A 22632-nucleotide genomic window follows, 5' to 3' on the forward strand; every position below is an offset into this window, starting at 1 on the left:
AATGCGAACACTGGGACATAATGGTATTAAGCAGATGAATTGTTTATGTGAAAGTTCCCGTTTAACTGGGCAGCGTGTATTTTATCCGAGGGCATCTGCCCATGTCTGGGAGTTCTGATCATCTCAAATGGGGGTGTCGCTGGCCTCCAGCTGGTCAAGTGCTTCTCAGCACCCCACTGGGACAGAACCAGCCCCCACAACCAGCCCCCACTGCAGAGAATGACCTGGCCCAAAGTGGCAGTCATGCTGACAGTAAGAAACAACGTCCTGGGGCCTTCCTGTGCCAACACATCATGAGTTTCAGGGCCCTGTCGGGGGAAACTAAGGCACCATGCAAGGCCTCCTTCACAGTCACACAGTCTGTGGCATCTCTCTAACAAACAACCCTGCTCGAATTTCAGAGCCATGTAATTAATCTAGGAAAGATGGGGGAGAGGGGTGGAGCCTTCCAGGGTTCTCAGCTACCCAGGGGTTGGGTATTGTGGTCCCTTTGAGGCCTACCTGCAGGAGAGCCCCATGGTGCTGTCATTGCCAGGCTGTGCCACCAGGGGGAAGCAGAGACTAGGAAGTGCTTCGCAAGCCCTGGTCCTCCGTCCCTGGGAGGAGCCTCACGTGTACAGGACGATGCCAGGTAGCAGTGTTTTTTGGTTGATTGGAGATGGAGTCTCACAGACTTTCTATCTGCCTGGGCTGTCCTTGACCTGTGATCCCTCCACCTGCAGGCTGGAGCCACTGGGCCCAGTCCGTTGGTACAGAGAAGCTCTGGTCCTGTGTCTCCATTCATTGTGGGATCTGCTGTTTCTCTGCCCTGAATTTGTGGGAAATCTGCCTTCTGGGAAAGCAAGTAGTGCCCCCAAAGCCAAGGAAACGTGAATGGCTTAAACGAAGTGATAGATACTTTTATCGCAGCGGGAATGTAAACGCTGCGTTTCACAGCTAAAAGTCCTAAGATCATTTTACCAAACAAAGATGCCGATGTCCAAATCTCTCCTGAGACCAGTTAATAAGACGCACCGGCGCAGCTGTTCTGTGCGTGTCCTGAGTGGATGTGACGTGCAGGTCTGTGGACAGCCCCTGCTCTGAGGCCCATGAAAGGTTCCAGAACCCCAGGAGAGGAGGTGAGACTCCAGCCGTTGGTCTGTCAGGATGATTTCAAAATACAGGGGCCCTCTTGAGTCAGGAGCGGGCGGCGCACACCTGTAATCATTAGCTACTCAGGAGGCTGAGATCTGAAGATCCCATCGAAGACAGGTGTGGCAGCTGAAGCCTGTAAACCCAGCAGCCGCTCCAGAGGTAGAGATCAGGAAGATCATGGTTCAAAGCCAGTCCAGGCAAAAAGTTAGCCAGAGCCCACCCCATCTCAACTAACAAGCCAGGTGTGCTCATTCAAACCTGCATCCTGCTACACAGGAGTCATAGGCAGAAGGATCGCAGTCTAAGGCCAGACATCAGCAAAGCTGAAAGACCTCATCTGAAGAATGAAAAGCAAAAAGAGCTGGAGGCATGGCTCAAATGGGAGGGGACCTGCCTACGGAGTGTGAGACCCCGAATCCACCCTGCAGTTCTGGGCTGCGGGAGGGGAGAGGCTCCCGGCAGTCCTAATCTCAGCAGAAAACCAAGGGGCCACACCTCAGGTCTCACTGAAATGTAGCACAAGTCAGGTGCCCATAACTCATGCCTGGAAATCCTGGTTACTCAGGAGTCTGAGATCTGAGGATCACGGTTCCAAGCCAGCCCACGTAAGAAAGTCCATGAGACTCACCTCCAATGAACCACTAGAAAACCGGAAGTGGAGCTGTGGCTCGAAGTAGCCCTGAGCAGAACAGCTCAGGGACAGTGCCGGCTGAGATTAAGACTCATGACCAAAAAACAAAACAAAACAAAACAACACTACAGCTGGGACAGAGCCGGGAAGCCACACAAAGAAACGCCTGGTGTGGGGAGCTCCGGGGCTCTCCTCCCTCCCGGGTCCCCACGTAGGCCTCCCCTTCCCCTCCCCCGCCCCCGCCCCCTCCCCCACTGGGTAAAGCATCTGGGGCCTGGCCTGGCAGCAGGGCTCAGCAGCTGTTCTGTAAGAAGGGGTTGTCTGCAAACACAGTGGTGGTTCATCAAGGGGCTCAGCCCCCTTCTTCTCCCCCCCCCAGGGGGCTAGCAGGACCCGGGCTGACCCCCATGGGAGCCTCAGCGCCACTTCCCACTTTTTGGTGGTTCATTGGAGACAAGCATCTCAGGGACTTTGGCCAGGGCGGATCTGGCTTTGAACTGCGATCCTCAGGACCCAGCCTCAGGGGTAGTAGGACTGTGGGTATGAGCCACGGGTGCCCAGGTAGGACTCTACAGTCCTGGGACCTGAGGTGGGGGAGCCTTGGCCTCATCCCCGGGGTTCTGCACCAGAAGGAGCCGCGTCTGGGCCACAGGGGGGGCAGTGGGGCGCCCCGTCTTGGCTTGACAGCCCCCCCCCCCCCCCGCGGGGCGAGGAGCGGAGGCCTGGTCTCCAGCCTCACTCAGTTCCCCACTCTGGGGCTGGGGGAGGGGGCCTGCTGCGGCAGCTGCGGTGGTGAGGGAAGCCGGTCTCCATGGCGACACTGACGTCAAAGCCTGGGCTGGGAAGGCGGCCTCCACCCCCAGCGGCCGGCCCGCCCGGCCCCCGCTCTGCTGCAGCCCCTGGGACCCTGCGGGGATGGGGGTGGCGGCGCTAGCGCCCTCCCCCTGGTCCCCTCCGCCGCCGCTGCAGGCCAACAGGTGTGAACAGACGGCCCGGGTCCGAGGGTGAAGTTAGCTTAAGGCCCTGCTTCTGGGCTCACTGGCAGGAGCCCCTGCCCAGCCCGTGCGGGATGGGCTGCGCCCCCTTTCCCCTCTGCTCCCCCTCCCACTGCCCCACGTGGCTATCACACACATTATCACCCGTGCCCTCAGCAGCGTCCCATCCCCCAGGGCCTGCGTCTCCTCTCCCCCCCCCAGCCTTCCCCTCTCCTCCCCCCTCTTCCCCCCCTTCCTCCTCCCATCCTGGCATCTGTTACTCCCAAGTGCCAGGCTCTGCCCCTGGGCCTCTGCACAGGCGCCTCCCTCCACCTGGAAAACCGTTCCCTCCTCGGCGGCTAGGGCTGCCGCAGGGCCGGGGTCCTGGGGGGCCTGGAGGGCCTGGGGGGCCTGGAGATGATCGCGGGGGACCTGCGGTCTCCACCCTCAGGCTGTGTGCACCTGAAGTCCAGGCTTGTGTGTCCCCAGCGTGCCCAGCCCAGGGCAGGTGTGCACGTGTGTGTGACACGTGTGTGGGCATGTGTGGTGTGCACGTATGTGTGCCTGTGGTGTGTGCATGCATGTGCGTGTGGTGCATGTGCGCACATGTAGGTGTGTGTGCGCGCGCATGCGTGTGTGGTGCTGGGGGAGGACCCAGGGCTCCCGATGTCACCGTGTCACCCCGCAGCCTCTCAGGCTGACTCGCGCGCGGACGCCGTGTCAAGTGTACGACCGAGGGTTTCAGTGTGTCCCAGCTCTGTGAGGACCTTTCACCCCGCTCCCCGCAGGGAGCCATCCCCCCCATCCTGGCTCTGTAGACTCCCCGTCCTCCCTCACCTGTGCCAGAGCCGTGGCGGGCGGCGGAAGGCCAGGCTGTGAGAAGATGGGGGGCGCGCCCCCGGGGCGACGGGGCCATTTGTGCCCCCATGAGGAAGGGAGCTCTGAGGCCCCCCTGGAAGCCTGGCCACCCAGGGACACGCGGGACAAATGCAGCTTAAGGGGAAGATCGGGCCCTGGGGCGGGGGGAGGGGCGGCAGCACTCTGGTGGGCAGGGCCTGGTGCAGAGAAAAATCCAGACCCCACGTCCAGCCCCGAGGTTGGACGTCCACCACCCCACCAACAAAGCCACTGGTCACACTGGCCTTTCCCACGCAATCATTCATTCATTCATTCACTCACTCACTCACAGGAACGCATGGTTCTAATTAACTAGGTTCCACTAGAGTACAGAGTCAAAATTCATTCCAGACAGGCACCGCGGCTCACTGTAATCCTGGCTACTTCGAGGCTGAGAGCTGAGGATCTTGGTGCAAAGGCAGCCTGGGCACACAAATCCAAGAGGCTCTACTCTCCAATGAATCAGAAAAAAGTCAGAAGTAGAAGCGTAGCTCAAGTGGTAGTGTGCCAGCCATAATCAAAAAAGCCAAGTGCAAGAGGCTCTGAGTTCAGGCCCTACTTCTGTCCTGTGAGCATACACACATGTGTGCACGTACACACACACACACAATCACACCTATATCATTTTAAATGTTCCTGCCACACCGCATGCTCAGTCGACAGCGCCCGCTGCTCACTGCCAGCCCCGGGAATCCCAGCCGCTGGCCTCATAATCCAGGGTGGGAGACCAGACAGGAGCCCACCAGGGACGGCCTGTTCCCAAGGAAACTGGTTCCCCGGCCCCCTCAGCGGGAGGGGCCTGCTGCCCCTTCTCCCTGGCCATGCTGGGAGAGCCAGCCTGGTGCTTGGCCCTTGGTCCCTGGTCCCATCCATGGTCCCCCGTTACAGAGGAGGAAAAGCCAACGGCGGTCAGGAGTTGGGAGAAGCGCCTTCCCATCCTGCCCCGGGGCAGGATTTGCGTCTGGGGCTGGCTCTGGGCCGCTCTCTGCATACAGCTGCCCCGACCGGCCTCAGGGACGCTCCCAGCATGCACCTTGGGCATGCCAGGCTATGATGCTCTGAGCAGGGCATCTGCATACTCACTCAGCACCAAGTTGAGAGCACATGGGAATGTGGGCAAGCCTGTCCCCCCCGCCGGGATGCTGGTCCAGGATCCTGCATCATGAGGCATGTATAGACCAGTGGTGTTGACAACGGCTTACCCACTGGAATCATCTGGAAGCTTTGGAAAGCTGCATTACAAGGCCCCACCACAGACTCACACCTGGGGGTGGGGGATGGGCAGCTAGGCTGCCCGGGTTTCACACTCCCCGGGTGATTACAACCTGGAGACAAGGCCTGGGGACAGTGGCCTCAAACCGCTCACTCAGTAATCCAGGGTGGCGGGAGACCGATTCCAACCCTCACCTCCCTTGTGTAGCATCCCTGGGCCACATCTGAGTACAAAGGTTCTGGAATGGGTCTCTCTCCCTCCCTCCCTCCCTCCTTCTCTCTCTGGCTTCATCACTAGAGTGCTGGCAGAAAAGGCAGCCAAAACAAAGTTACACCCGCTCCCGGGTACATGGCTGCAGGCTGGGCATGCGCAAGGCCCCGGCACGCAAGGGTCTGCTAACACCTTCCAGCAGGTGGCAGTAGGGTATTGTATTTTAAGGAAGGACACGGTGCCGCACAGCTGCCTCCCGCACAGGCCCTGACACAGCTGCAGGGAACAGCAGCCAGCTTGTTTGTCACTTTGAGAAATCACCTTGGCTAGGTATTGTGATTGGCACGCTTGTGATTTCAGCCCTGGGGAGGCTGGGGCAGGAGGCTCACCCGTTCCAGGACAGCCTCTCGGCGGCATACAGAATCTTCAGTGTTGGACAGCCCGACCACTATCTAGCTGCAGAATGCACCAGACAGAGCCTTTTCCCTCACCCCCGACCTTTGGTAAACACCGATCTGTGTCCTGTGCCCATGGATTCACCCATTGTGGATTTGGACATTTCACATACATGGAATTATATTGTGTGTGGGCTTCTTTCACGCAACACAATTTTGGGGCTCATTAGTGATACAGAAAAAAAGTATCTCATTCTTTTTTATGATCAAATCATATCCCTTTTTTTTCTATTTTTCACATGTATTTACCATCACTTGGTGGACGATTGGGTTATTTCTGATGCCAGGCACCTGTGGCTCACACCTGTAAGCCTAGCCACTCAGGAGGCTGAGATCTAAGGATTAAGTTTCAAAGCCAGCCTGGGCAGGGAAATCTATATGAGACTCTTTATCTCCAATAAACCAGAAAACCCGGAAGTAGCGCTGTGGCTCAGGTTGTAGAGCACTCACCTTGAGCTGAAGAGCTGGACAGCACCCAGGCTCAGAGTTCAAGTCCCATGACCAACCAAAAAAACAAAACCACATAACCCAAAAATTCTGATGTGGCCAGACTCTGGGGGCTCATGCCTGACATCTAGCTACTCAGGAGGCTGAGATCAGGGAATTGCAGTTCAAAACCAGCCCGGGTAGAAAAGTCTGAGACTCATCTCCAGTTAATTACCAGAAAGCTGGAAATGACTCTGTGACTCAAAAGCAGTCGAGCACTAGCCTTGAGCAAAAGCAAGCTCAGGCCTTGAGTTCAAGCCCCAGGACTGGTTTAGAAAACAAAACATCTCCCCCCACCCCAACTGATGTGAAACAGTCAATCGCGAGCCTTAGGTGTAGGTATCTGTAGGAGCCGAGTTCTGCACGTGCTTTGCTTTGGCAGATGTTTCCAAAGTGGCGGTCCATCTTCCACCCCCGGCCAGCGAGGGGCAGGAAATGCAGACACGGTGACTACCGGCCCCTCTCAGGTCCCACTTAGACTTCTACTCTGGGCTGGGGGCGAGGATGAAGTAAAGGCTCTCAAACAGGACGTGTGGCTGCCCAGACGGCCATGCTGCCCAAGCCCAGGCCCACGGGGGAGGCTCCCTTGTCTCCTGCGGCCCCTGCACTGGGGGTGCTAAGCCACTGGCATCTCCGCTCGTGCCTGCAGTGCCGGGGCTGCGCTGGGGTTGGGGGGGATGGGGTGCATGGAGCTGGGTGGCCGGAAGGGCCAGTCAAGGGCATGTTCCTGTCCTCACGAGAGGCCCGGGCAAGAAGATGAGGTTGCTGGGGCAGGAGGGCGGGGCTGGGACTGCAGCCATACCAGGCCCATCACTGGGTAAGGGGGAGACCCTGGAAGGGAGAGGGAAGGGAGCCGATGGTTAGGCCTAGACTGTGGGCCCCAAGTGTCCGAAACGCAGAGCCACAGCTGAGCGCTGGTGGCTGACATCTGCAATCCTAGTTATTCAGGAGGCTGAAATCTGAGGATCTGGGTTCAAAGCCAGCCCCAGGCAGGAAAATCCTTGAGATGCTTATCTCCAATGAACCACCAGAAAACCAGGAGTGTTGCCGTGGCTCAAAGTGATAGAACACTACTTTTAAGCTAAACCCAGCGACCAACAGGAAAACAAAAAGAAACAAGAAACGCAGAGTTCCAGCCTGTAGGTCAGGGTCTGCAGGATGGCAGAGTCTGCCGCGGGGAGGGGGCAGGTGTGCGGGGAGGGGGCAGGTGTGCGGGGAGGGGGCAGGTGTGCGGGGAGGCGGCAGGCTGAGCAGGGCCGGGGGCAGGCAAGGCGTGGGGATTTGTCACGGAGGCGGTGGGAATGTGGCCGGGGAGGTGGACAGGACACTGGGGGACCTCAGCGGGGTGCTGGGCCTGCCCATGGCCTGGGATCAGGGGCCCCCAAACCCCCCAAAGTACACAGAGAGACCAGCCGTCGATGAGTCACTTACAGTTTATTTTTGCCTGAAAGTATTTCACATCTCTTTGTACAGCTACGTGACAGTAGTGGGACCACCAGGAAAAGCAACAGTGCGGGGAAGGGGCTCTTCTTTCTTCTTCTTTTTTAATTTTTAAAAATGTTTTTTGTTTCTGCTTCTTCCGGCACCAGGGTGCTTGCTGTGAAGTACGAAACTGGGGGAAGGGGAGAGTTGTAAACCAAACAGAAAAACGACAACAGAAAACAGAACACTAAAACAGAACACACTACACACACATACACACACATACACACACGTGTGCACACACACACGCACAGGCACACACTCACACGCACCCACACGGGGGGGAAAAAACCTGGCACGTAAAAGTGAATTAAGACTGAAACCCAATTTTGCTCTTGGTGGTGGTTTTTTTTTTCCTTTTTTAAAAAAATGAGGGCATCATCGGGGGTAATAAAGTCTACCTAGCAAAGTATAAAACGACAAAAGCATGGTTTCCATTGAATAAGATTAAATATTTATAAAACAATTACATCGAAGGTGGGTTCAGCGGGAGGTGCTAGAGGAAAGGGAGGAGGGAGTACTTGTGCTAAACCAACAGAAAAAAAAAAGGGGCTGGGGGGGACCCCAAATAAACCATCCAGGGGCTGTTCTGTACAGAGAGGGCTTGGTAAGAAAAAGCCGACTGTTCATAAAGGACACGAGGTTGGCTTGTCAGGGCGCGGGGGACACGGTGGTCAGGCTGGTGGGGCGCTAATCTCTCCTCTCCGAGACCATGCAAGAGGCCGGCATGCGTGAGGGCGGGGGGGGGCGCACATGACGGAGGGCCACAAATCTCAGTTAGGACAAGGCCAGGGAAGGCCAGCAGGGACTGAGCTGGGGGCGGGCAGCTCTACAGGGGGCGGACAGGGGTGAGGGTGAGCACCCCTCCAAATCGATAAAAGGGGGGGGAGAGGAAGAGTTTGGGTCTTAGAGGAGCAAGTTGCAGTATGGAACCCCATTTCCTCCCCCCACCCCGAGCCTGACTGCCACCATTTGAGGGAGCCGGGAACATTTAGAAATCAGAAATATACAGCAGCAGTGACGCACAGACCACCGGCCAGCATCAGCACACAGAATCGTTACGGAAAAGCAATTAATTTTCCAAGGAGGGACTTTTGTTGTGTTTTTTTTTTTCCTTTTTCTTTTTTTGTCTGTTTCCTTTAAAAAAATAACAATAACACTAGCACTAACCCGACGGCTGACTGGTTCGTACAGTACTACAGGCTGGGGGGGGAGGGGGGTGTCAAAGACTTCATAAATAACAGCAGGTCCCAGACCTGCAATTTGCCAACATTTCTTAAATAGGTGCATTATTTAAATCTTATGTACAACAAGAACCACGTTGCATAGCAATGGTGAGGACGCAGGACGGGGGGGAGATGGGGCTGGGCTTTGTCCCCAGACGCGGGGTGACCTCAGCTCGGCTTGGTGCCTCCGGGAGGCCAGCGCCCCCGCCCCCCCCCGGCTGAGATGGTGTGGGGGTGACGAGACCTTCCCACACGGCACTGAACACAAAGGCAAAGGAAATCCACGAAGGGGCCCCGCCTCCCCTCCCGAGCCGCGGAGCCCCTCTTGTTGCCGCGAAGTCCGCGTTCGGTCAGGTCAGAGGTTCCAATTATGAAGCTAAAAGAACTAGGTGGGGACTGGGCGCTGCGGACCCCCTCCCCTCCCCCCTTCGCCCTCAGAGACTCCCCCATCTATCCCGCAGCCGGTGCCAGGTGTGACCCCAGGACCCACTGCTCTACAGCTAATCAACGTCCCACGGTTGGCGCCATCCCGCGCAGCCGGACCTTCACCAGGCTTCGGTGTAGCGGACGTCCACCTCCTTCAGGTTAGGGAGCTTGGCCTGCGGGGAACCGGAAGGGACCTCGTCACACCCCTCCCCGCCCAGACTGCCCTGTGGAAGGCCACCCCGACACACAAGCGCCGCCAGGCTCTGGAGATGCCCAGCAACGCGGGGTCAAGTCCCACGAGCCTGTCCACCTGCTGCCCGGGGCCCTCTGCCGCTCCCGCCGGACCCCGGGCTTCCCTCCCTTCTGCAGGGCTCTTCTTCCACCCCCCAGACAGCTGTGGCCGCGGGAGGGAGCACTCACCTTCAGATCCTCATAGGTGTCAGCCGAGAGCTTGGTGCTGTTCATGTTTAAGCTGCAGAGACTCTTCATGGCTGTGCAAGGACAGATGGACGGTGAGTGCGTGCCAGCTGCGGCGGATGGCCGGCGGCACCCCGTGGGGACGGGCGGGAGGCTGCGGTGCTGTTCACTCCGATGTGGCCGGAGCTGGGCCTCTGTGCCCCCTGCCCTCTGTGGGGCCCTCCGATGGCTAAACCTCGCCGCACACCTGCCGCCCCCCTCCCCCACGGGCTCTGAGTGGGGAGCGGGACAGCGCCTCGGTGGGGCCGCATCTCAGATCCGCCCCTTCCTAAACCAAGAACCAGCTTGGTTCTTAAGCTGGCTGAGACAAACGTCCCCGTCTGTTCTGGGGTGCCTGAGGGGCCAGGCGGGCACCGAAGCCTGCACTGGGCATCAGGACCAGTCCCACCTAGAGAGAACGCGCTCTCCCGAATCCCACCCCTGCCTCCACGCTCCCCCTAGAGCCCCCCAAGAACAGGGCAATGGCCCTTTCCGCTAGGCTGCCTCTCCCCCTTTGTATGCTGGCACTGGCATGACTCAGGGCCTGGCTTCTGTTCTTGAGCCTTTCCACCCAGGGCTAGTGCTCTACCACCTGAGCCACAGCTCCACCTGTGACTTTTTAGTGGTTCATCGGTGGTCTCACGGACTTTTCTGCCCTGACTGGCTTTGAACCACCATGATCAGGTCTCAGTTTCTGGGGAGCCACTGGTGCCTGGCTCAGACGGGGAGCTCCCCAAGGAAGGTACCCCGCTCTGCTTTGCTCCCGGCCCCTGGCAGGGACTGGGCGTGCGGCCGGGCACTCACAGCTGAGGGCCAGCAGCCCGGCATCGGTGACCGGGGTCTCGCACAGGTTCAGCACCTGGAGCATGGTGAGGTGTTCTGACAGGAGCCGCAGGCCGGCATCGCCAAACTGTGGGAAACAGAGACCTTCAGCCTCTCCAGCACCCGGCTGGGCAGGGAGGGCAGCGGGCGGGCCCGGCGCTGAGCTGTGGCCATGAGCTTGGGGAGGGCCGCTCTCCCGAACACAGGCCGGGCCTCCCTGAGAGTCCAGGGGCCTTGCGCCCGGCGGGCCTCCAGGCTCCGGTGGGGCCAGCTGACGGGCACAATTTTCCTTCTGCCAACATGGGAGTGGCGTGGCAGGTGGTGTCGGCAGCCCACGACCCCTGGCCGTCCACGCGTCCCCCCGCAGCGGGCCCCGCGTCTCCGCTAGCTGCGCCTCTCCCCCACCCAGGAGTCTGCGCGTGCCCTTCCCCGAGGCCTCGGCGGTCCCCACTGAGACACGGGCCACAGCATGTCCTCCAGCCTGCTGCCTGGGGGGAGCGGCACCGGGCTCAGGGGCAGCCCTGGGGAGGGCGGAGGAGGCGTGACAGGCGGGGGGGCTGTGCGGGGGTGGGGGGAGGGGAGGCAGGGGGGCTGTGCGGGGGTGGGGAGCGGGGCAGGGCAGGGGAGTGGGGGGCGGCGGCACCTGCGTGGACCACAGGTTGAGCTGCTTGAGGGAGGGCAGCTTGATGAGGTGCTCGGCGCAGGCACTGGTGACGTTGGTGAAGGCCAGGCTCAGGTTCTCCAGGTTCCCGAAGGAGCCAGAACTCAGCAGGCGGGCCAGGTCAGCGTCCTGCAGGGGCAGGAGCGGGGCTCAGGGCGTGCGGGGGTCCGCGTGTGGCGAGGCAGCGGAGGTGTCTGGCTGGTGTGAGGCCGCTGCCCTGTCACAGCGGTGTGTGCACGCGCGTGTCTGGGAGGCCGGCTGGGAGGTCGCGCCCTGAGCTCCCAGCATGAAGGAAACCACAGAGCCTGCGTGCAGCGCCGGCCGCGCCCCGAGGGCAGCCACTCCCGACTCCTTCAAACTGGAAGCCTCAGATACCCGAGGAGCGGGGGCGGCAGGTGTGCGCCACAGGCGCCCCACAATCGGATGTGTAGCTGCCACCTGGCTGTCCTGAGCGACAGCTGCAGCCCAGCTGCTGAGTGGGCACAAGGAGATGTTAGAACCTTCTGGAAGGAAGAGCACGCTCTCCTCCACCTCTTACTCCCTCCTGCTGGCTGGGCCTCCTGGTGCACTGTCTTGGCCCTGTCTGGAACCCACACTTCCATCAGAGACCACAAGGAAGCAGACTGTAAGATCCCTGAAAACCCTGGAAACAGCAGTGTCAACACCAAATCAACACCAAACTGCAGGGCAGAGATTAGTGATCCAATAGCGCAAACTTGCTATCAGCCGTTATTGCTAAGAAAGACTGGCTGTGTGTGTGTGTGTGTGTGTGTGTGTGTGTGTGTGTGTGTGTGTGTGTGTGTGTGTGTGTGTGTGTGGTGGACACTGAACCAGGTCCTCATACGTGCTAAGCTGGTGTCCACGTGCGTGTTTGTGAGTGTGTGTGTGTGTGTGTGTGGTGAACATTGAACCAGGTACTCATACGTGCTAAGCTGGTGTCCACCCAGAGCACCAACTGATGGCTTCACCATTTGCTCTCGTGGTTCTTGCTTCTCTTCCCGTACCCCACCTGGCCCTGACAGAGCTGCCCCCCCCATCACCCCACCTCTGAGGCCCAAGACTCACCGTGGACTTTGAGGGCAGTGTTAGCCTGGTGGGACCACCTTTCCTTTGCTGCAGGGAAAGCAGATGGATTAGGATGCCATCCACCCGGCCCCCCGCCCTGCGCCCCCCCCCCCCAGCTCTCATGGCTGCTCTATGCAGATGCAATCCTGAGAAATACAGGTAGCAGTGACACTGTGGCCACCCATACATTAGGATGCCCCACCGGGCCAGTGGGCAGGTGCACAAACGCCCTTCGCAGAGAAGCAGGGGTAGTAGCAAGCCTGGGCTTGTGTTGGGGACTGGTGGCGTGGCCAGGCCCCTGTGGCACAGCGTCCCCCTCCCCGGGCGCGGCTCACCAGCTCCTTGAGCTCCCGCTGGCGGTCGCACAGCTGCTCATACATGCGCTTCCCCACATCCGTGCTCTCCAGCGTGGAGATGATCTGCAGCTGCGTGTCCTTGTTGTCAATAATGTTGTATTCCAGCATCAAGCAGAGGATCTGTGCAAGCCACACGCACGTCACACGCGTGGCCCGAGAGGGTCCACACACGAGCCCCGTGTGTGGTGTGCACCAGGCCCCCCAAGGTCTCACTGGGAACTGGTGTCCCCAGACAGATGTGCAGAGCTAGGCTAGCGGCCTCCACCTCGCGTCCCCTGGCGCGGCGGTCACTTTGGGTCAACATGCTGGCCAGATCCTTTGCCGGGACTTTCCCCCAGGACCACCCAGGGGAGACTCCAGCCCCCCACGGCTCCTCTCTCCTGCTACCTGCTGTAAACCCCAATCCAGCACCTCTGGTCTGGTACTGACGGGCTCAATGCGCATCCAGCCACAGCCCACTCCTCTCGTTTCCAGATCTACTGTTTCAGCCACCCTGACCTCCAACAAGCTTCTCCTCGCCACAGGGCCTTGGCCTGTGCTGACTCTGTGCCTCAGGTGCTCTGATCCCGCTGCCCTGATAACTGACTGGTCTTCAAACCTCATGGCTGCTTCCGTGGGAAACATGCTGTTTTACGGCACCATGCCTGAAGTTTCTTTGTCCCCAACTGAGGCAGAGCTGTCTTCCCACACACAACTAGCTTGGTGACTTGGTACTTGAACTCAGGGCCTGACTGCTTTCCCTTCACATTTTCCTTCAAGGCTGGCGCTCTACTGCTTGAGCCACACCTCCACTTTCAGAGTGGCTCCACTTTCAGATATGTCTCAGGACCTTTCCTGCCTGGCTCTGAACCACAATCCTCAGATCTGTCTCCTGAGCAGCTGGATTACAGGGATTACAGGCATGAGCTGCCGGTGCCTGGCTAGTGACTCACTTCTAAAGGGCAGAATGATGCCAAGGTGGCAATGCCACCTGACTTCCTGGCTAAGCTAGCGGGCTTCTGCCCTCTCCGGGACTCTGGGGACTCAAGGTGTGGCAGGCAATCGAAGGGGAGGAGCAGCACGTGGTCTGTGAGGGGCTTGGGCTCATGCTCTGGGCATGTGTGGCTTCCCTCGGTCACACACGAAAATGGAGGCCAGAAGCCTCAGCTGTTCCAATGGTGTCCTCAGACTGGTGCGGGAAGGCTTTGGGAGGACCCATCTGCCTCCACCCGCCGGTGAGCCAGCTGAACCCCAAGTGAGAAGTGAGCACTACGGAGCCCAGCGCCTGCCACCGCTCCCTCCAACACGCCAGTCACAACTGAGGCGGTGCTCTCGAGCTGGGGAGGGCTGGGCCTGCCCCCCCCCCCCCCCCGCCCAGCCCTCACCTCCACCATGGTCTGGTTTCCCCGCAGCGCCAGGAGCATGCACGGGCCCAGCTTGTTTTCCGCCAGGGAGAGCAGGAATTTTTTGGTCTTGTAACAGGAGCCCATGAGGATGTGCACCTGTGGGCAGGAAGGGACAGGTGAGGATGGAGGAAGCCACGGCACAGGTCCCTGGGGCCAGCCCTGGCCGGACCCCGTGTGGACAGTGGGGCCCTCAGCGACCACCAGACCCACAGTGGCTGCTTAGAGACCCCTCCCCACATGGACGGCTTTGAGGACATTCTGCCGAGTGACCAAGGAGACCATAACGGGCGCACTGGCAGGGAGGAGACGGGACATGGCAGTGGGGCTGGGCAGGAGGATGGTTAGCGCCTGGTGGGCTCTGAGGTGAAGCTGGGATACCAGGAAAGTTCTAGAGACGGTGGTGGTGACTGCTGCACAACATTACCACTGTACTAGGAGTCACTGAGCTGAGAGTTTGCAGGAGGCTAACATGGTAACTTGCTGGTTACATAGAGCTCCTGACGCTGGCACTGTGAGCTCCTGAGGGCGTCTGCCAAGATTGCTTACCCCACAATCCAAGCACGTGGCAAGCCTGCCCCCTCCTGGGTTGTCTGGGGATGGGGTGTCTGGGGATGGGGGTGGGGAGTCTGAGGAAAGGGGACCCTGACCTGCCATCAGATGCTATCAGAGCCGGGGAGACCTCCTCCCCCGCACACAATATCAAGCCTGCTGTCTGGTCCAGGGCCCACTTCCTCATCGTGAATTTCCATGGAAACAACACATCTCCATCTCCATGGAAACAACATCTCCAGCCGGCTGGCTGCCTGCTTCCTTCCCTGGTGACATTTCTTTCCACGCCATCATTAACAACTCTGGTGTACAAACGGAATCTCTCAAGCTGGGAGGCTGCCAGCTCCTGGGCGCTTGCAGCAGTCCCCACCCGGAGGGGCGGGGCACGGGGGCGTTGCCATGGTAAGCGGTGACATCAGAGGGGAGGCCACAGAGCTGGTGGAAGGTGGTCCAAGTGCTCAGGGGGGTGCGATTTTGGGGGGTGCACAGAGCACTGGGCAAGGAGCCCCGTGGAAACGGGTGAGGGGTGCTGAGGGGGTAGGAAAGGGACCCGAAAGCCCACTATGAGTGGGCCCAGCGGCGGAGCCGCACAAAGATCTTCCCTAGACTCACGATGGGGGTGGTGGAGACAAGGGTCATCAGGCCCAGGGCTTGGGAGCCCACGCATGGGCAGCACAGAATCTACCTGCTGCCGTGGGAAACTGCTGTGGTTCCCTTGAGGGGCCAACCGTGCCGAAGCCCAGGGAGGCAGGTGACTGCCCAGGGAGCAGCTGGTGGGCGGCTGGGCTACGACCCGAGCCTGGGCAAGGCCAATACCCACTTCCTTTCACAGGAGTTTAAAGGGACCCTCACTGTTAGAATGCATGGCGCTGGTGTCTCTGTAGTGCTTTCTGGAATCCAGCCGTGTGCTGCCACACCCAGTCCTTTGCACAAAACACGAGCGCGACAGGGAACTGTGGCTGAGGCGGGCGGTGCCCGGGCCTTCCGCGGCCTCGTCCATAAGATGGGGGACAGTAAGCGCCCTAGCTCCGGGAGCAGGGGGAGCGCGGGGGTGTGGGAACACGGCCCGAGGGTCAGGTGGACAGGCGGGGCTGGCAGCTGTGTTCTTGGTGAGCAGCAGCTCTGGGGGAGGGAGGCTGGCGGGGAGCCGCGGTGGGCCGAGGCTGCATGCTGCCGTCCCGAGACCCGCGCTGCCCTGTTGCCCAGCTGCCCGCGCTGCCCTGCTGCCCTGCTGCCCGCGCTGCCCTGCTGCCTTGCTGCTGCCCGCGCTGCGTACCATGCTGGCGAAGAGCTCCCCGTCATCGTCACACGCCACCCCTCCGGGGCTGTACAGCTGGAACCAGCCATCTTTGCCGGCCCGCACGCTCAGCAGGCACGAGTGGACCTGTGGGGCAGAGATGCGACCCGGTGACACCGTGACCCAAAATCTGCCCGGGAAAATGTCCACCAGCTGGGCAGTTAGGAATGTGTGTCACTTCATTCAGCTGCAGGATTCCAGCCCACCAAGTTCCCTTGGGGTAGCCTGAAGACCCCCCCCCCCCCCGCAGGCACTGGTGGCTCCCAGCATGGAGGCCAGGCCCCCGCTGGGTAGTAGGCCCGGGGCAGTGGTGCGGCCTCATCGGGACAGGGCCACCCAGGGTAAACCTCTGCTTGAAATTCAGCCCCATGGCCTCCCCTGGGTGGGGCTGTTCATCTCCTTTCTTCCCCCACCTCCCCACGGCCCTCCCTGTGTGCAACACCGCACCCAGCTAGTAGCTTGAGTCTCAGGTTGGTCTCACACCACAACCCTTCTAATCTGTGTCTCCCAAGTAGCTGGAATTATACATATGAACCACTGTGTCTGCGCTGTCCCTCAGCTCTTCAGCTCAGGGTGAGCACTCTACCACTTGAGCCACGGCGCTACTTCCGGCTTTCTAGTGGTTTATTGGAGATAAGAGTTTCAAGGACTTTCCTTGCCCGGAACTTTGAACTGTGATCCTCAGATCTCAGCCTCCTCAGTAGCTAGGATTACAGACGTGAGCCACCGGCGCCTGGCTAGGCAGTGGGCTTTTTATACTTCCCGGTAGCCGGAAGACAAGTCAATACTGACTGACATACTTTCCTCACAGGAGTAAGGACTCAAAGACTATGAAATGCCACTCGACAAATATGGCAGAGAATTAAAGTAACAATTCTAGCTTCACTTAAGGAGAAAGAAGGGGGAGGGGGAGGAGAGGCTCACAGGGCAGGGGCGGAGGGCCAGGAGGAGGACGGGCTCAGGTGCTTCCTCGGACAGCTGCTCCTTCCTAAAGCTCCGCCCCTGAGGACTCGCGCGTGTGTCCCTGGCTCGGAAATTTCCCTTCCAGAAGCTGCCTCTGCTGCTCTGTTCTGGAAGCTGCTGGCCCTACTTTTGTTCTTCCCACTTCAAGGCTGGCTGGTGCTGGAATTCTGAGACTCTGTCTCTTCACACGCGCTAAGGAATGACTTCGGGTGAAAGCAAGGACCATGGCTGGAGCCCAGCCTTCCAATGCCTTTCCCTGTCACACACAACACTGCTTCTGAAACTGGTGTGAGCAACACCATGTTTTAGAACTAGATCCTTCTCGAAGCAAGCTTTCCGGTGTGGCTTTAGAGACCACGTGAGAACCATAAAGAATGCTTGTTCAAAACCCAGACTCCTTGCCGGGCAGACAGACCCAGTGACCTGGCTGGACCGTGAGGGGCGACGGACCAGAGCCTGTGTTGTTGACAAGCGCGCCCCGGGGCCCACCGAGCGCCCCAGACTGCGCTGTGAGAAGAGGACGGGGCTGTGCGGCCAGGCCCGTGAGCTTTGCATTCAGCCTGGGCCACGTGTCACTGGGCAACCTCGGGGTGGCGATGAGCCTCCATTTTCTCAACTCTGAAAGGGGGGCAATTTGACAGAAAAAGGGGGTCCGGCCGGGAAGGACCTGCTCACAGGCTTCTCGTGAGGGAATTACGGGAACAAGCCCACCCCCACACAAAACAAATGCAAGGCCAGGAGAGCACATCAGCGCGGCTTCTGAAAGCAGTGTGGCTCCTGGGGAACCCGTGGCCACGTGACCCGGAGGTCAAAAGCTGCCCCAGAAGCCAGGCTCTGATCCTACTCAGGAGGTTGAGATCTGAGGATCGTGGTTCGAAGCCAGCCCAAGCAAGCAAATCTAAGAGACTCTCCAACTAATTAGCAAAAAGCCAGAAGTAGAACTGTGGCTCAGGCGGTCAAGGGCCAGCTTTGAGTAAAAAAGGTACGTGAGAGCGTAAGGCCCTGAATTCAAGCCCATGCCTGCACCAAAAAAGAGAAAAGATCAAGGCTCACCTCCTGTCGCGGGTCTTCCGCAAACCTCTGAATCACATACTTCAGCTCCCTGGAAGAGAGGCGGGCAGAGCGGTCACAGGGCTGGGCATGGCAGAACCCAAAGGCACGGGCCAGGCCGGTCCAAGGTGTACTTGGTGCTTCCCGGGGATGCCCGGCCACGCGTGGACTGGGGGGGGGGGGTAGAGGTGGGGGTGCAGGCGAGCACTCAGAAGGAGCCACTGTGGCCTCCCACGATGCAGGCGGTCCCCAGCACAGACTGGAAGGAGGGTGACCTCACGGTGGGGACACTAGGACCGGGAGAGGGTGAGGAGGGTGCGGCCCGCATACTCACTTGGTGAACTTCTCGTGCGCGAGGGCTCTGCATAGAAACAAAGGGAAAAGGCGTTAGCAGGCCTTGGCACAGCCCGGCCCAGTGTCCTCCAGGGACGTCTAGACTTTACGTCTGACTTGAAGAATGAAAGGGAAATTGAGAATGAAATGCTCACATTTTGTGCCTAGTCTAAACTCCCGAACAAAGATCTCCTTGGGTGGGAGGAGAGGGTGGTAGTGATACAAACACACGGAACCCCCCACGCCCCAGAGCCACCACCGCGACACACCTGTCAACACCCGCAGCGCTAACCCGGCGCGTGATGCACCCGGGACACGCGTGGGCTCTGGGGACCCAGGTGTGTTCGTTAATTGTTCCACAATTAAGGCACGGCCACACTAATTACTAGTGCACGTCAGCAGGCACTCAGGGACCATTCTTCCAGGCGCATTGCATCATGGGCCCGTCAAGTGTGCCCAGGCCTGTGGGGACAGCGGCTGCAGCCTGTGATACCACGGCCCTTGCGACACAGAGCAGCTCTCAGGAGTCAGATTTCTCCGGTCTCCAGTCCCGGGGGCCTCCAGGGAACTGGCGGGGCCAGCAAATGGGGCAATTACTGAGTGTAATGCCCTCCTTGGAGGGGCCGCATTTCATAAACAGAGGCTTGTTAATGGGCTCCGCAGAGAGCCCCGGCCGCCTCCCGGGGCCTGGCTTCTTCCAATCTATCAAAACAGAGCCCCAGCGGCATCTGAGGCCGTCCTCACGCCAGCACTCACCACTGCTGCGCCTGGCGCCTGTGAGAAACTCAACACCGGGGTGAAGGCCGGTGAGAGGAAGACAGAGGGGCCGTCTCTGGCCAGATCAGAAGTGGAACACGAACCAACGGTGGTAGTGAGTGCAGGGAAGCTTCCAGCATTCACCACCCAGCATGGAACACGACTCCACATGCATTATGGGTTTTCTGGGGGGGCACTGTAGCTCAGGCTGGCCTGGAAACTCCATAGCCTCCTGCCGCAGGCTTCCAAATGCTGGGATTACAAGTGTGCACTACTCTACCTGACACATTATCTTTGCCTTTTTTTTTTTCCTTTACCGTCCTCCTGGGAGACAAGAGGAGCAAATGTTACTGGTCCCTGCTGAGGCATATTCAGAACTGCGTGTCCATCGTGGCTGGACGGGGAGGGTCTGGAGGCCTCCCGAGCTCAGTGCGTCCCCGGGACTCTGCCACATTCTGTGTGGCCCTACTTTTCCGAGTGGCCCCAGAGCCAGGCTATCCCGTCCGTGGGTCATGGGGTCTCCCCACAGTGACTTGGTGTGTTTTTTGAAGTGCAGCCCCCGCTAGGAGGTCTGTTCCGTGGGGGAGGGGAACTTACTCTTTGGGGAATGGAATGGGTTGAAGCAAGCTGGCCAGGGACGGTCTCCAGTCGTCGTAGTCAGACCTAGAATGAGAAAGGGTGGCGGTGAGGGGTGGCCATCCAGGGAGTGCTGCCTAGCAGCTCCCTATGGTGGAAGAGCCTGGGGGAGTCCCTCGGCACCGTCTCTGCCCCTCCCCACTGGCTCGGAGAAGCCTTGTGCTGTGCATCTGAATGGTGGCCTTCGGTGCACACACTTGCACCTACCCCACGCGACAGGCTCTCCACAGGTTCCCCATCTTTCTGGCTTTGGGGCATCGGCTGAAGTGGGAATACAGATGTAGTTGGTCCCTGGCCCAGCCTGGCACCTCGCAGGACCCTCGGGGAGGACGGGATGGCCACCGGGACCTCTCCACACAGTCACAGAACAGTCCCCCGCATCTTGCCCCGCAGCAGCCCAGGGAGGGGCTCAGTCTCGTTTGCGCAGCCCTAGGCTGGGCGCCAGCCTGATGGGTGGCAGGTGCTTGGGGAGAGGGCTGCAGAACCAAAGGCCCAGGGGCCAGAGACAGCCCAGGGCAGCATGCAGGCGCAGCGCAAGAGCGTGCCAGCCAGCCGCTGTCATGTGCTTGGGCAGGACAGGGGTTGCCTCCAGGGGCAGGGCAGATCTGCCCAGTGGCAGGGCGGAGGGCTGACTCCTGCTCCTGTGACCCTAAGCCTCCTTTACATCCCATGTGTCACAATCTGCCATCCTCTTCCAAGGAACCGCCCTGACATCTTCCCTAACTTCCATCTGCCCTTCATACACACTTTTCAGACTGCTGGATAGTCTGCCCGTCTACGCGCCATCCATCGAACGGGGCTTACACTGAAACAAAGTAAGGTAATTTTCCACCTCAGGACAAATGCTCGTGGTCATGGACAATGCCATAACCCCAAAGTGAGGGGTTCTCCCCACCCTACCGTCCTCCCCAAGAAAGGGCAGTCTTCAGGCCAACTGAACTCCAGGTGGCTCTGAGGAAAGGCCCAGAGGCGGATGCATGGAAAAGAATTGCCAGGAAACCCTAGTGGCCTGAGATAAGTTGCAAGAATGATATAAACCGACATCAACTAAGCATGTGCTGTGCCAGGCGCTGGGTGTGTGAGGGGGAGAGTGGGTGCGGGACGTGTGTGTGTGTGTGTGTGCGCGCGCGCGCGCGCGTGTGCAGGCAGTGGGAGGGGCTGCCTGTGGACTATGCCCAGGAGTCTCGGGGGTGCGCCCCTGTCGTTAGCATCTGTTTTCACAGCTAGCTTGCCCACTGAACCAACAATCTGCTCTCTTCTTTTTCTATCTGTAACGGATCCATATATTCCAGAAAACCTAACATGGCTCTAGTGCTGTCTGTGAGTCCCGGCTCTTCAGGCCTTACCATGCGACAGGTGGCTAGACGCCCAGGCCAGGGCCCTGAGCCCACCGAGGCATCTTTCAAATCTGGTATCGACTTCCCAGGACCGCAGTACCACTCAACAGAGGATGCGGGTAGCCAAGCAAGGCCAAGGCCCCGAGGTCCCCTTCCACATGCCCTCTGAGCTACGGCAGCTCCTCACTCCGTCACGTCTTCTAGGTAAACTCCCAGGCAGCGCTGCAGGACTCTAACGGACAGCCCGAGCCGCACGCGGGCATCTCCCCATCCCTGAATCCTCACAGCAGACCTCCGAGGAAGGAGCTGGGAATGCTGCCTACAGCTGCTCAGCAGGTAAGGAACATGGCCACTGCTTCACACTCACATGGAAGCTTCTAGCAATCCACATGCATGCGGCCGCCATCCTGGTTTTGTGGCTTGTTCCAAATGCTGCTGTTAAATCGTCTTGCTCTCAATGCTCTTAGGCCAGGAAACACGCCTGCCCTCAGCACTGTAACCCCCGTGTTCAGGGGGCCACACGCATCACCTTGCATGTCATGAAACAGGATGTGCCACGGGGGGGGGGGAGGTGGGAAGGGGGGGTCATCACCTTGCACGTCATGAAATAGGCTGTGCCACGGGGGGCGGGGGGGGAGAGGGAGTCATCAGCTTGCACGTCATGAAATAGGCTGTGCCACGGGGGGGGGGGGGGGGGGAGGGGGGAGAGGGAGTCATCAGCTTGCACGTCATGAAATAGGATGTGCCACGGGGGGGGGAGGGGGGAGGGATGTACCTAGTGAGACCCAGCCCACATCTGCTGCTCACACCTAACGTGCCTGAGTACATGAAAGAAGCTTCTAGAAGCTCACACCCACTTGCAGAGACCTGGCGCTGGGTGTGAACTGCTGCTTTGAGCAGGGGGCCAACCCCACCCACCCTGGCCAGGGACCGAGTAGTTTCCAGACTGTCCCAGGCTCCATCTGTCCTGGCCCTGTGGGTATAGTGACAGGAGGAACAGACAGAGTCCTCATTCATGAGCGTGTCAACGTGTCAACTGTGCGGTGAGGAGCCTGGGAGTCAGGACCTGGGCACACCTGGGGCTGGGCCCCAAGGTGCAGGCGCTGTGCTCCAAGAACCTGGACTTGTTCCTGGGCTGTGACCTCCCCCACGAGCGGACGGCTCCCTGCCTTGAGGGAACCCCAGCCCACACCGACTACAATGAGGGGCGGGCTCTGGGGAGTGACTGGCCTCATACACGCACCCTGTGTCAGGAGGTGGGCAAGCGTGGTGTCAGGAGATGGGAAGGCACAGCCCTTACTGAGACTCCTTAGAGTCCAGCAGCTGCCGCCGACTGCATCTAATCATGTGAGTGCAGGTCTGAGGCCCCCACCCCTGCTTTCCATCAGGCAGCTGAGGCATGGGCTGGGCAGGGATAGCAGTGAGTTCAGAGACAGCATTGCCCAGGGCAGACCATAATCTCACTCCCCTCCCTGCCTCTGAGGAGCTGCCAGACCTCGGCAAGGTCTACCGGAATCCTTTTCTTAGAATACAATGTATACACACAACTCCTCAGACAGCCATGCACAAGAGCCCAGACTTCTACGCTCCCTGCATAAAGAACCCTCCACTGACAGAACGTGCACCTGTACACAAATTCACTTAACATAAATGTCACACACCACACGAGTGTGCATGACTCCTATAAAACAGAAATATGTACACTGATTCACAGACATACACAGGGAGACCTGTGTACATTCCACTTCTGTGGCAAAAATCATGCACATGCACACACATACACACACACACACACACACACACACACCACACCTGCAGGTGTCTGCACACCC

General features: G+C 59.3%; 1 protein-coding gene across 1 annotated transcript in view; it reads right to left on the reverse strand.

Moving 5' to 3' along the window:
- Nucleotides 1-7417: 7417 nt before the first annotated feature.
- LOC138823552 (C-Maf-inducing protein) overlaps nucleotides 7418-22632 on the reverse strand; it is a 153975-nt gene continuing 138760 nt past the window's right edge. Inside the window, exons 11-21 of the mRNA XM_070016942.1 lie at nucleotides 19425-19490; nucleotides 18073-18099; nucleotides 17742-17790; nucleotides 15705-15812; nucleotides 13859-13975; nucleotides 12474-12614; nucleotides 12139-12186; nucleotides 11056-11202; nucleotides 10395-10500; nucleotides 9555-9625; nucleotides 7418-9307 (exon numbers count right to left, since the gene is read on the reverse strand). Coding sequence (XP_069873043.1) covers nucleotides 9254-9307; nucleotides 9555-9625; nucleotides 10395-10500; nucleotides 11056-11202; nucleotides 12139-12186; nucleotides 12474-12614; nucleotides 13859-13975; nucleotides 15705-15812; nucleotides 17742-17790; nucleotides 18073-18099; nucleotides 19425-19490 — 934 coding nt within the window. The 3' untranslated portion in view covers nucleotides 7418-9253. The remainder of the gene's footprint in view (nucleotides 9308-9554; nucleotides 9626-10394; nucleotides 10501-11055; nucleotides 11203-12138; nucleotides 12187-12473; nucleotides 12615-13858; nucleotides 13976-15704; nucleotides 15813-17741; nucleotides 17791-18072; nucleotides 18100-19424; nucleotides 19491-22632) is intronic.

Source organism: Dipodomys merriami, unplaced genomic scaffold (genome assembly GCF_024711535.1).
Source record: "Dipodomys merriami isolate MVZ:Mamm:240054 unplaced genomic scaffold, mDipMer1.0.p SCAF_120, whole genome shotgun sequence".
NCBI classification, from domain to species: domain Eukaryota; kingdom Metazoa; phylum Chordata; class Mammalia; order Rodentia; family Heteromyidae; genus Dipodomys; species Dipodomys merriami.